This window comes from Phyllobates terribilis, unplaced genomic scaffold (assembly GCF_046119375.1).
Source record: "Phyllobates terribilis strain yellow unplaced genomic scaffold, ASM4611937v1 Scaffold_11__3_contigs__length_659146591, whole genome shotgun sequence".
Lineage (NCBI taxonomy): Eukaryota > Metazoa > Chordata > Amphibia > Anura > Dendrobatidae > Phyllobates > Phyllobates terribilis.
The window spans coordinates 599,353,465-599,366,129 of NW_027362771.1; the positions used below are offsets into that span (position 1 = coordinate 599,353,465).

Consider the following 12,665-nt stretch of genomic DNA (forward strand, 5'->3'; position numbering starts at 1 on the left):
GAGCCATACGTTTTACAATCTTCTGTCAATGGCGCTGTGGGAGGGCTAATTTTTTGTGTGGCAAGATGTGGGTTTCAGTGGCATTATTTTATGCTACATATAATATTTGGATCACTTCAGATCACAACAGATAGCAGGCAGGTGCTTCCAGGTAAGCAGGCAGGCGGGCACAGCAGGTAACAGGCAGGTGCTTCCAGGAAATGCAGGCTGGCGGGCACGGCAGGTAACAGGCGGGTGCTTCCAGGTAAGGTAGGCTGGCGGGCACGGCAGGTAACAGGCGGGTGCTTCCAGGTAAGCAGGCGGGCAGAGCCCATAGACAGACTGGCAGACTGGACTGTAGACAGACTGTCGAGCTGGAGAGTAGTCAGATTGGCGGACTGGACTGACTTGCAGAGGAACTGAGGGCTGAAGCAAAGTAACTATCACAGAGCAACAACCTTGCACGGGTACCTCTATTTTGGAGGAGGTGTCTTTTATAGGGAAAGTCCTCTGGCCATTGGCCAGGGACTTTTTAGGACGGCGCGCGCGGCCCTTTAAGAGGGAGGGAGCGTGCGTGCGCCCTAAGCACAAAGCCAGGGAAGCTGCGTGCACCAGAAGCAGCTGCAAGGAGGCTGGAAGACGCCGGAGCAGGACCGCGGTGGTAAGGGGGACGACCTCTCTGCCTGGCAGATGTAGTCATGTTGTCACTGCTGCAGCCAGTTAAAAGAAACCTGAGCAGCAGCAGAGATGAAGCGCTGGACTCAGGGAAAAAGAGGGTAATGAACATCTGATATTATTATTAGAGGCCAGAAAACACCTGTGCAGAAATCTTAAGGCAATAATAGGGGTTCTCTAACAGTGGACAACCCCTTTTAAAAGGGTTTTCCACTAATTATTTTTGTATATCCACTGGATTGTGCTGCATGAAAATAACAAATAGAGCAGTTACTCACCTTCCCCTGCTCCAGTGACGCTTCTCTGCACCTATCCGGTGTTTGCTTACCAGCTGCAGCGTTGTTGTTGTGACTACAACTAATCGTTCAGCCTATTGGCTAAGGCCACCACAGTCCAAGTTTCTTATGTAGCTCCTTGGAAAAGTTAATTTCCCACCCTTGATCTAGGGGTTCACAGCCAGCTCTTCGATGAGTGAGCACATGGATATAGACCTCAGCTCTTTCTCTCTTTGTCTCAGTTGGATAAGGTGGGCTAGGATGATAAGTTCTTATATTTTGTTATCATGCGTTTCTCTTTGCAGGCAAATACCAAAACTTTATCAATAAAGAAACTTTAGTGCAGAGCAAAATGTTGGAATTAATAATTGCTCTTAGAGAAGCAGCGGTAGATTGCCAGTCCAGATACCAGGGTTTATTGTAAAAATGTATAAAATTCAAAGGGCATCTCATCATTTTGGACATATGTGAGACAACATGAGGTCCACCTCGTTCTTGATGACTGGGGGTCCCGGGTGCATGTCGTCAGGAAGATAGTGGCAGGATGTCATGTCCCAGACATCCAGGATTATCACCCCCATTCCCTTGAAGGCCGCCCTCAATAAAATGTCCAGCTGAAGAGTTAACCAGTCACTGATATATAACTTCTTAAAACCAGTATTAGCAGATTTAATTATCACAGTCGTCTCAGGGCTCCGAAAAAGCAAAGATGCAACTGCCTGTCGGACCTTTTCCAATCTTTCTAAGTAAAACCTCACTGGAAAAGATGCAAAATGAGGGCATAGAGTCATCACGACAACGGTGTGAGGGCCACCATCAATCCCGGCCAAGTGAGCTGCTTCATACTGAAGATGAGCAACTAATGTCTTTGAGGTCTTTAAGGGCAGTCCATGGGACCTATATCTCATGACCAGGCCAGCATCAGTATCTACTGCCAAGAGAGGCCCTGTGGGGTAATGAACATGTAGGTCTATCTTCTTGAGACCTAAAATTGGAAATGACTTGTATTACTTCACACATGTACTACTACAATTGTCCTGTCATGCATGATCTACAGTGGGTATGGAAAGTATTCAGACCCCTTTACATTTTTCACTCTTTGTTTCATTGCAGCCATTTGGTAAATTCTAAAAAGTTAATTTTTTTTTCTCATTAAAGTACACTCTGCACCCCATCTTGACTGATAAAAAACAGAAATGTAGAAATTTTTACAAATTTATTAAAACTGAAATATCACATGGTCATAAGTATTCAGACCCTTTGCTCAGACACTCATATTTTAGTAACATGCTGTCCATTTCCTTGTGATCCTCCTTGATATGGTTGTACTCCTTCATTGGAGTCCAACTGTGTTTAATTTGTCGCAGAGTGCATCTTCTTACAGTCACCACTGTACTTACAAGAGCTTCAATCCGCAAGATATCTTGAGTAAACAGTATTTACTTCATACTGGTTAAACATGAGATACAATTCAATGTCACACAGTCCGTGTGCTGCTTACATAACACATTCAGGAAAGAAAGAAAAACACAGGAAGTAAAAACAACCAACAATTGAGAGCTTTTCTCCCACATTTACAGCAAGCATATAACTATACACACTATCGCTATCTGCTGTCTGGTTAGTATAAAGTCCTCCTTTCACTTATAATAAGTTCTAATCTGTTGCATATGCCAACACACTTTCTCAACAATAAGGACTTATTCAATCAAACCCAACTTTTTTATTAGTCGATGGTGTTTATCAGCATTCAACACCTTTGTGAAGATGTCTGCTGTCATTTCTTCAGTAGGACAATACTCTAACTTCAAGACTCCTTGTTCCTGATGATCTCTCAAGAAATGATATTTCACATCAATATGCTTGGTTCTTGGATTGACTCTTTCCATCTGAGCAAGAACAAGACATCCTTGATTGTCCTCTTTCAGTTTTGTTGGTTCCAACGGTGGTTGTCCTAATTCTGTCAACAATTGTCTTAACCACAGTACTTCTTGACTCGCATGTGCTGCTGCAACATATTCTGCTTCTGTTGAAGACAGTGTGACAATTGACTGTTTCTTGCTTGTCCAACTTATTGGTCCACCTGAGAGAAAAAAAATATGTCCACTGGTAGATCTTCTGTCAGTTGGATCTCCAGCCCAATCTGCATCAACATATCCTGTTAAAATGCAATCATCACTTGTGGGTAATTTCAGCTTAACATTGCTAGTTCCTTTCAAATAACGCATTACTCTCTTCACGGCATTTCAATCAGCTTTATTTGGTTTTGATACCTTTCTACTCAGGATTCCTACTGCTGCTGCGATGTCTGGTCTTGTAACGGTCTCTAGATACAGTAGTTTTCCTATTGCTGTTCTGTATTCTTCATTATTTAGTAGAATATTTTTTTCACTGTTCATCTCTTTGAGATAATTAGTTTCCATTGGAGACTTTACTGTTTTTGCATCCTTTAATCCAAATTTTTCTGTTATGTCTTGAATCATGTGATTTTGATTCAGTAGGAAGCTTCCATCTTCTTCTCTTTCTACCTGTATTCCTAGGTACTGTTTTACATTTCCCAAGTCTTTGATTTCGAAATGTTGCTTCAGGATTTTTAGAATGCTTTCTTTATCCCTTTCTTGTTTAAAACAAATCAAAATGTCATCTACATATATGAGTACATAAATCCATCTATTAATCAGCCTTTTTGTGTACAAGCATGGATCAGCTTTGCTTCTGTGAAATTTTTCATTTGTAAGTACTTCCGTGATTTTGTCATTCCACGCTTTAGCTGCTTGCTTTAAACCATATATGCTTTTCTGTAGTTTGCAAACTTTGTTTGGATTTCTTTCATCTTTGAATCCTGGAGGTTGTTCCATGTAAATGTCTTCTGTTAAATCTCCATTCAGAAAAGCTGTCTTTACATACAGATGTCTCAGTTCCATCTGTTTCATTGATGCAACTGTAGGTAAAGTTCTTATTGTAGTGTGTTTGACAACTGGAGCAAATGTCTCATCATAGTCTTCTCCATATTTTTGAGAATACCCTTTAGCTACGAGTCTTGCTCGGTATCTTTCAGCTGTGCCATCTGTTTGGTATTTTACTTTAAACATCCATTTAAATCCTATGGCTTTTCTTCCTTCTGGCAAATCTGTTAGTGTCCATGTATTTGAATCATGCATGGATTTAATTTCTGTTTCTGTTGCATCTATCCATTTATTAGCTTCTTCTTCAGGAAGTTTAGATATGTCTTCCCAAGAGGTAGGCTCATAGATTTTTCTTATGCTTGTCTTGTATGAGAGATGTTTTGGTGGTTTTCCTTTGTTCTCTCTCATTGAACGTCTTGGTTCTGTGTCTGTTTGTAGTTGTGATTCTTCACTTTCAGTATTTTGTTCTTCATAAATTTATACTTATTTCTCATCAGATATTTCTTCAGTTATGTCAGTATTGTTTTTCTCATTTTTTGTTTCAACTGAAATCAAAATGTCTTCGTTTAAATCTTCAATGAATGTCACACTGTTACTCACCGTAACTCTCTGTTTTGGGATCTAGGATTCTATATCCTTTGCAATTTTCACTATATCCAACAAATATTCCTTCCATGGATCTGTTTTGAAGTTTGGAACGTTTTTCTGTTGGAATGAATATAAAAACTTTGCATCCAAAAACTTTTAAATGATTGACACTTGGTTTCATACCTTGCCACAGTTCATATGGAGTTTTCGTCAGTTTTCTGGAAAAAAAGTCGGTTCTGTAGATATGTAGCTGTCATTGCTGCCTCACCCCAATATTTCTCTGGTAGTTCGGAATCCGTCAGCATACATCTTATCATTTGTGTTAGAGTTCTGTTTTTCCTTTCTGCTACTCCATTTTGTTCAGGTGTGTATGGAACAGTTTTCTGGTGTCCTATTCCATTTTGTCTTAAGTAGTCTTCTATTCTGTGACCTGTAAATTCACCTCCATTATCACTTCTGATGACAATTGGCTTCCTTTGAAATTTGTTACTTGATCTTGTTACATAGTCTACAAATTTATCAAAAACTTCACTTTTGCTCTTAATTAAGTATGTGACTGTGTATCTTGAGTAGTCATCTATAAAAGTCAACATGTATCTATTGCCTCCTGATGTAGTCACTTTCATGGGTCCACATACATCAGTATTCACCAAATGAAGTGGTCTTTCGCATTTCATCTCACTTTCTTTTGTAATAGATATCCTTGTGGCTTTGGATTTTATACAACATTCACATCTTACGGTAATTGAGCAATCTGATATCTTTAAATATTTTGTCAATTCTTTTCTCTGTAGTTCCCTTATACTGTCAGGGTGTCTATGTCCTAGACGTCTGTGCCACATGTGAATACAGTTTTTGTGATCATGTGTACATACCTTCATCTGTTCCTTTGGTGTGTCAAAATGATATAATTGTTCATCTGCCTTGACTTTGGTTATCACCTTGTTTTCTGCAATAATTGCACACTCATTGTCCTTGAATTTTACGGTAAGTCCTTTTGCTGTTAAACGTTTCACAGATAATAATCCGCCTTCCAATTTTGGAACGCACAACACATCCTGTACAAGTATCTTTGAATCTTGTCCGAACTTGTTTGAACAATTTGGCATACCTTGTCCGATACCTTCGGCGGTTATTTTGCTTCCATCTGCAAGATAAATGGCTTCTTTCTTATCTAAATCAAGATCAGTAAAGAAATTCTTGTCACTTGTCATATGACTCTTTGCTCCTGAATCAATAAACCAACCAAGTGATGATTTCTTGTCTGTTACTTTAAATGTGCCATTCCAATTATTCTCACATGAATCGGAAATTGTGTTTTTTACTTTCTGTGTATGCTTTTTATGTTGCAATTTTTGTTGTTCTGCTTTCCCTATGGTATAGTCTTTCTTTAAATGACCTTTTTTCTTACATCTGAAGCATTCTCTTGTCTCTTTATTATAGGGTTTTTTAAATTCTGTAGCTTTAAGAGCATTTTCACTGCCCTTTTCAGTAGAAGAATAATTTCTTTGTTCTTTTCTTCTCTGATATTCATCTATTAGTCTTGTTTTCACAAAAATCTAATGTAATGTCAGTTTCTGATCTCGTCTCAAGGGCATTTATCAAGGCTGTATACAAATCTGGTAAACTGCACAATAATATAGCTGCTACATGACTTTCTTTAATGTCTTCACCAATAGATCTTAGCTGTGATATCACTTCCATCATTGAGAATAAGTGCTTCTGCATGTCGTCATTTGCACTCAATCTCATACTGTAAAGCTTTCTTAATAAAAATAACTTGTGATTCAAGCTAGGTCTTTCATACAGTTTTCTTAATTCTTCCCACATTCCTTTAGCTGTTTCTTCATTTCTTATATGTATTAATTGAGCATCATCCACTAATAAGCCAATGGTGGCTCTCGCTTATCTATTCTTCTTATCCCATGTCTGATTATCTTGATCTGGTCTTTCTGAACAATTACTTCCCATAAATCATCCTTAGATAACAACATCTCTTCTTTGAATTTCCATAACTGATAATTTTCACAATTCAGTTTAGCTACTGTGAATTTCAGTTCTGTGTTACTCATCATCTTTATATAATCTTACTTGTTTAGAGAGCTGTGCTGAAGATATTCTCTTGTTTTTTCTTGATAGTTCCTGTATGTCCTGCCTGTGTTGAATTCTCTGTAATTATATCCAGCTCCTGGGATCATGAATTCCTCTGCCACTCTGTATCTAGATTTATTTCCTTCTGTTTACAGAGCTTATCTGTGTGCTCCGTTATCTGGGGTTATAAACCAGGATCCTCTTGTAGTGCGGGCCTGTAGTGTCTGGGCTTTAGTGTCTGGGTTGCGGCCTGGGCCCATAACCTGTCGCAGAGTGCATCTTCTTACAGTCACCACTGTACTTACGAGAGCTTCAATCAGCAAGATATCTTGAGTAAACAGTATTTACTTCATACTGGTAAAACATGAGATACAATCCAGTGTAACGCAGTCCGTGTGCTGCTTACATAACACATTCAGGAAAGAAAGAAAAACACAGGAAGTAAAAACAACCAACAATTGAGAGCTTTTCTCCCACATTTACAGCAAGCATATAACTATACACACTATCGCTATCTGCTGTCTGCTTAGTATAAAGTCCTCCTTTCACTTATAATAAGTTCTAATCTGTTGCATATGCCAACATAATTAAACTGATAGAACTTGATTTGGAAAGGCACACACCTGTCTATATAAGGCCTCACAGCTCACAGTGCATGTCAGACTAAATGAGAATCATGAGCTCAAAGGAACTGAGCAAGGAGGTCAGAGACAGAATTGTGGCAAGGCACAGATCTGGCCAAGGTTACAAAAGAATTTCTGCATTACTCAAGGATCCTAAGAGCACAGTGGCCTCCATAATCCTTAAATGGAAGAAGTTTGGGAGCACCAGAAGTCTTCCTAGACCTGGTCTTCCAGTCAAACTGAGCAATCGTGGGAGAAGAGCCTTGATGAGAGAGGTAAAGAAGAACACCAAGATCACTGTGGCTGAGCTCCAGAGATGCAGTAGGGAGATGGGAGAAAGTTCCACAAAGTCAACTATCACTGCAGCTCTCCACCAGTTGGGCCTTTATGGCAGAGTGGCCCACTGGAAGCCTCTCCTCAGTGCAAGACATATGAAAGCCCGCATAGAGTTAGCTCAAAAACACATGAAGGACTCCCAGACTATGAGAAATAAGATTCTCTGGTTTGATGAGATGAAGATAGAACTTTTTGGTGATAATACTAAGCGGGGGCACTGCTCATCACCTGCCCAATACAATCCCAACAGTGAAACATGGTGGTGGAAGCATCATGCTATGGGGGTGTTTTTCAGCTGCAGGGACAGGATGACTGGTTGCAATTGAAGGAAACATGAATGAGGCCAAGTACAGAGATATCCTGTATGAAAACCTCTTCCAGAGTGCTCTGGACCTCAGACTTGGCTGAAGGTTCACCTTCCAACAAGACAATGACCCTAATCACACAGCTAAAATAACAAAGGAGTGGCTTCAGAGCAACTCTGTGACCATTCTTGACTGGCCCAGCCAGAGCCCTGACCTAAACCCAATTGAGCATCTCTGGAGAGACCTGAAAATGGCTGTCCACCAATGTTCACCATCCAACCTGACGGAACTCGAGAGGATCTGTAAGGAAGAATGGCAAAATCCAGGTGTGAAAAACTTGTTGCATCATTCCCAAGAAGACTCATGGCTGTACTAGCTCAAAAGGGGGGCTTCTACTCAATACTGAGCAAAGGGTCTGAATACTTATGACCATGTGATATTTCAGTTTTTCTTTTTTAATAAATTTGCAAAAATTTCTACATTTCTGTTTTTTTTCAGTCCAGATGGGGTGCAGAGTGTACTTTAATGAGAAAAAAAATGAACTTTTTAGAATTTACCAAATGGCTGCAATGAAACAAAGAGTGAAAAATGTAAACGGGTCTGAATACTTTCCGACTATTCGGGTTATAGAAATGCACATGGAAATTTTTTTTCGACAATACTTTTAGAAAACTTAAAGTGATTGTCCCACTATCAAAGTAGATTTTAATCAATAGATCTTTTGATAAAAATAAAATTCACAATTGGATGTGTTCTAAAAATGTACCTGTGCTGAAATATTCTTATAAATGTGCCCCTGCTATGTACTGTGTAATGACTGTGTCTCGCCGTGTAGTGATATGGTCTGCACATACCATAACTCCTGGCAAGGGAAAGAAACAAAAGAGAGTGTCACAATCCTACCACTCACAGTATTTTAAGGATGCTGTGAGCGTCAGCTCAGCCGCCTTATAGGATCAGGGACATGCTGAGCTGTCAATATTGTAAATGACAGCTCAGCTGTCTAATTTGGCAGGGCCTGTGGGGTTTCTTTACTTTAGGTGTCACCCAGTTCTGGGTGATTACCTGGCTATTTAGCTGTCTGGCAATGATTAGAATATTGCGAGTTGTAGCTTAGCTCAAGTGGTGTGTGTTTGTTCTGTGCTTATATTCTGATTTTTGTTGCCCGACCTTGGATTTGCCTTTGACCATTCATTTGCCAAGCCCTTTTACCTTGATCCGCTACTTTCTTAGAATTCTGACCCCGGACTGTGACCTGACTATGCCTTTGTCTCACCCCTCTGTTTATGACGTATCCTACTGGCTTATGACCTTGGACTCCTTGACTTCCTCGACTCATGGCTTGTCCATGAGAAGTGACGCAGCGTCACAGACAGTACACAGAAAGCACATCGTGGGATCACAGCTGATTCTTTCTGTGAGGTAAGACATTTCTCTGCCTGTTTTATCACAAATAATGCCAGTGATGTATGAGTTAAGCGGCAGCTGCAGCCGAAGCTCCTACATCAGTGACTTGATTTATGATGAGCTCAGGGGACTGGACACACAAACACTCGCTCCTGTGATAAAACAGGCAAGGAAATGTTTTACTTCACAGAAAGCAGCAGCTACAAGCTACTGTTATGTCATCTGTAAAATCACTTGTTCTTCCTCCCCTGGCCAGGAGTTGTGTTATATGCTGATTCATGAACTGGAGCATCTCTACACAATTAGACACAGTAGATTAACTCTGTATCTACATCTTGAACCCTGAATCTGATCCTGTACCTGTTTCCTATTATCTCGCGTAAGACCCTAAAATCTTTTGCTTTATCCCAAGTTCCATATATGAGCCCACTGTAGAAAATGGATTGCCTGGTCGTCATCCTGGTTGTTGTTCTTGACATACACACTCAATTCCTTTGTCTTACCCATATGTCCAGAACCACGTGGTTCTGATCCTCTTCCAGTACCCTGGAATCTGTGTTTGTAATCTGTACCCCGTAAGTTATGGTTTTGCCTGGAGTTTAAATGTGAGACTGTTGAGACCCCGTCGATAAACATGAGCCTAAGGGGTCCTGTTTGCCAAAATAAAATGACCAATACCAATAAAGACCATTATATTTTATAAACAGCAGCCAACATATCAAATAACCAAAAAAAAACGGGTTAGAATCCCGGATAACCGGGCCTTACCCAGACTGCCTACTCACAGCATATATAAAACCAAACAGAGACAAGGAGTATAAATAGCTTACAAAAGAAGATTGTTTATTAATAGATAAATATACAGTACAAAAATATATTTTAAATATCATAAATGTAGGAGAAGGGCAAAAAAAGTGCAAAGTGCCTAAACCAAGGTCCCCAAAAGTTCACTGCATCCCATCCCAAATGCTAAGGAAGTTGCGGCCATCAGAATTTCAAGCCACACTCACCACTGCAGTGGTGTGCACACTTCCTCTTGAGAAAGCTGTCCTGTGACAGCGAAACGTGCGTCGAGGTGCGCCTGCTACCCTGAGGCTCCCCGCTTCACTGCGTTCCCATCCACTTTGCGGTGAGTATATACTGTTTCCTACTTGGCAAGTGGGGTTTTCCCACATCCATTTGGGCCACTACTGCAGTGGTGAGTGTGGTTTGATATTCTGATGGCCGCAACTTCCTTAGCATTTGGGATGGGATGCAGTGAACTTTTGGGGACCTTGGTTTAGGCACTTTGCACTTTTTTTCCCCTTCTCCTACATTTATGATGTTTCAAATGTATTTTTGTACTGTATATTTATCTATTAATAAACAATCTTCTTTTGTAAGCTATTTATACTGTTTGGTTTTAAAGACCATTACATGTATATAATGGTCTTTAATGGTATTGATCATCTTATATTGGCAATCTGGATCCCTTGGGCTCATGTTTACATATATATATATATATATATATATATATATATATACATAGCCTACAAGTAGTATTCAACCCCCTGCAGATTTAGCTGGTTTGATAAGATGCAAATAAGTTAGAGTCTTCAAACTGCAAACGAGAGTAGGTTTTATGAACAGAAGCATAAATCTTACAAACCAAAAAGTTATGTTGCTCAGTTGAATTTTATTAAATTTTAAACATAAAAGTGTGGGTCAATTATTATACAACCCCTATGTTTAATATTTTGTGGAATAACCCTTGTTGTCAATTACAGCTAATAATCGTCTTTTATAAGACCTGATCAGGCCGGCACAGGTCTGTGGAGTTATCTTGGCCCACTCCTCCATGCAGATCTTCTCCAAGTTATCTAGGTTCTTTGGGTGTCTCATGTGGACTTTATTCTTGAGCTCCTTCCACAAGTTTTCAATTGGGTTAAGGTCAGGAGACTGACTAGGCCACTCCAACACCTTGACTTTTTCCCTCTTGAACCAGGCCTTGGTTTTCTTGGCTGTGTGCTTTGGGTCGTTGTCTTGTTGGAAGATGAAATTACGACCCATCTTAAGATCCTTGATGGAGGAGCGGAGGTTCTTGGCCAAAATCTCCAGGTAGGCCGTGCTATCCATCTTCCCATGGATGCGGACCAGATGGCCAGGCCCCTTGGCAGAGAAACAGCCCCACAGCATGAAGCTACCACCACCATGCTTGACTGTAGGGATGGTATTCTTGGGGTCGTATGCAGTGCCATCCAGTCTCCAAACGTCACGTGTGTGGTTGGCACCAAAGATCTCGATCTTGGTCTCATCAGACCATAGAGCCTTGAACCAGTCTGTCTCAGAGTCCTCCAAGTGATCATGAGCAAACTGTAGACGAGCCTTGACATGACGCTTTGAAAGTAAAGGTACCTTACGGGCTCGTCTGGAACGGAGACCATTGCGGTGGAGTACGTTACTTATGGTATTGACTGAAACCAATGTCCCCACTGCCATGAGATCTTCCCGGAGCTCCTTCCTTGTTGTCCTTGGGTTAGCCTTGACTCTTCGGACAAGCCTGGCCTCGGCACGGGAGGACACTTTCAAAGGCTGTCCAGGCCGTGGAAGGCTAACAGTAGTTCCATAAGCCTTCCACTTACGGATGATGCTCCCAACAGTGGAGACAGGTAGGCCCAACTCCTTGGAAAGGGTTTTGTACCCCTTGCCAGCCTTGTGACCCTCCACGATCTTGTCTCTGATGGCCTTGGAATGCTCCTTTGTCTTTCCCATGTTGACCATGTCTGAGTGCTGTTCACAAGTTTGGGGAGGGTCTTAAATAGTCAGAAAAGGCTGGCAAAAGAGATCTTTAATCCACACATGTGAAGCTCATTATTCTTGGTGCCTGAACTACTTCTTAATACTTTAGGGGGACCAAACAGAATTCTTGAGGTTTGAGGGGTTGAATAATAAATGACACTCTGAATTAACTTTTAACGTTTAAAAAAAAAAAAAAAAAAAAGTTGCTGCAGTGCATTTCCCACTTCCAGGCTGATCTGTATATATATACACTGCTCAAAAAAATAAAAGGAACACTCAAATAACCCATCCTAGATCTGAATAAATGAAATATTCTCAGAATACTTTGTTCTGTATAAAGTTGAATGTGCTGACAACAAAATCACACAAAAATCATCAATGGAAATCAAATTCATTAACCAATGGAGGCCTGGATTTGGAGTCACCCCCAAAATTAAAGTGGAAAAACACACTACAGGCTGATCCAACTTTGATGTAATGTCCTTAAAATAAGTCAAAATGAGGGTCAGTATTGTGTGTGGCCCCCACGTGCCTGTAGGACCTCCCTACAACACCTGGGCATGCTACTGATGAGGCTGAGTATTGTGTGTGGCCTCCATGTGCCTGTATGACCTCCCTACAACGCCTGGGCATGCTCCTGATGAGGCTGAGTATTGTGTGTGGCCTCCACGTGCCTGTATGACCTCCCTACAATGCCTGGGC

The 12,665-nt window shown here is 40.7% G+C and overlaps 1 protein-coding gene and 1 long non-coding RNA gene across 2 annotated transcripts in view; one reads left to right on the forward strand and one right to left on the reverse strand.

Moving 5' to 3' along the window:
• The first annotated feature begins 539 nt into the window (after positions 1 to 539).
• Positions 540 to 12,665, forward strand: part of LOC141167103 (uncharacterized) — a 62,758-nt gene continuing 50,632 nt past the window's right edge. Inside the window, exon 1 of the long non-coding RNA XR_012251390.1 lies at positions 540 to 640. This is a non-coding gene — a long non-coding RNA (uncharacterized lncRNA). The remainder of the gene's footprint in view (positions 641 to 12,665) is intronic.
• LOC141167102 (NXPE family member 3-like) overlaps positions 1,382 to 12,665 on the reverse strand; it is a 29,266-nt gene continuing 17,982 nt past the window's right edge. The window contains exon 5 of the mRNA XM_073654453.1: positions 1,382 to 1,914. Coding sequence (XP_073510554.1) covers positions 1,382 to 1,914 — 533 coding nt within the window. The remainder of the gene's footprint in view (positions 1,915 to 12,665) is intronic.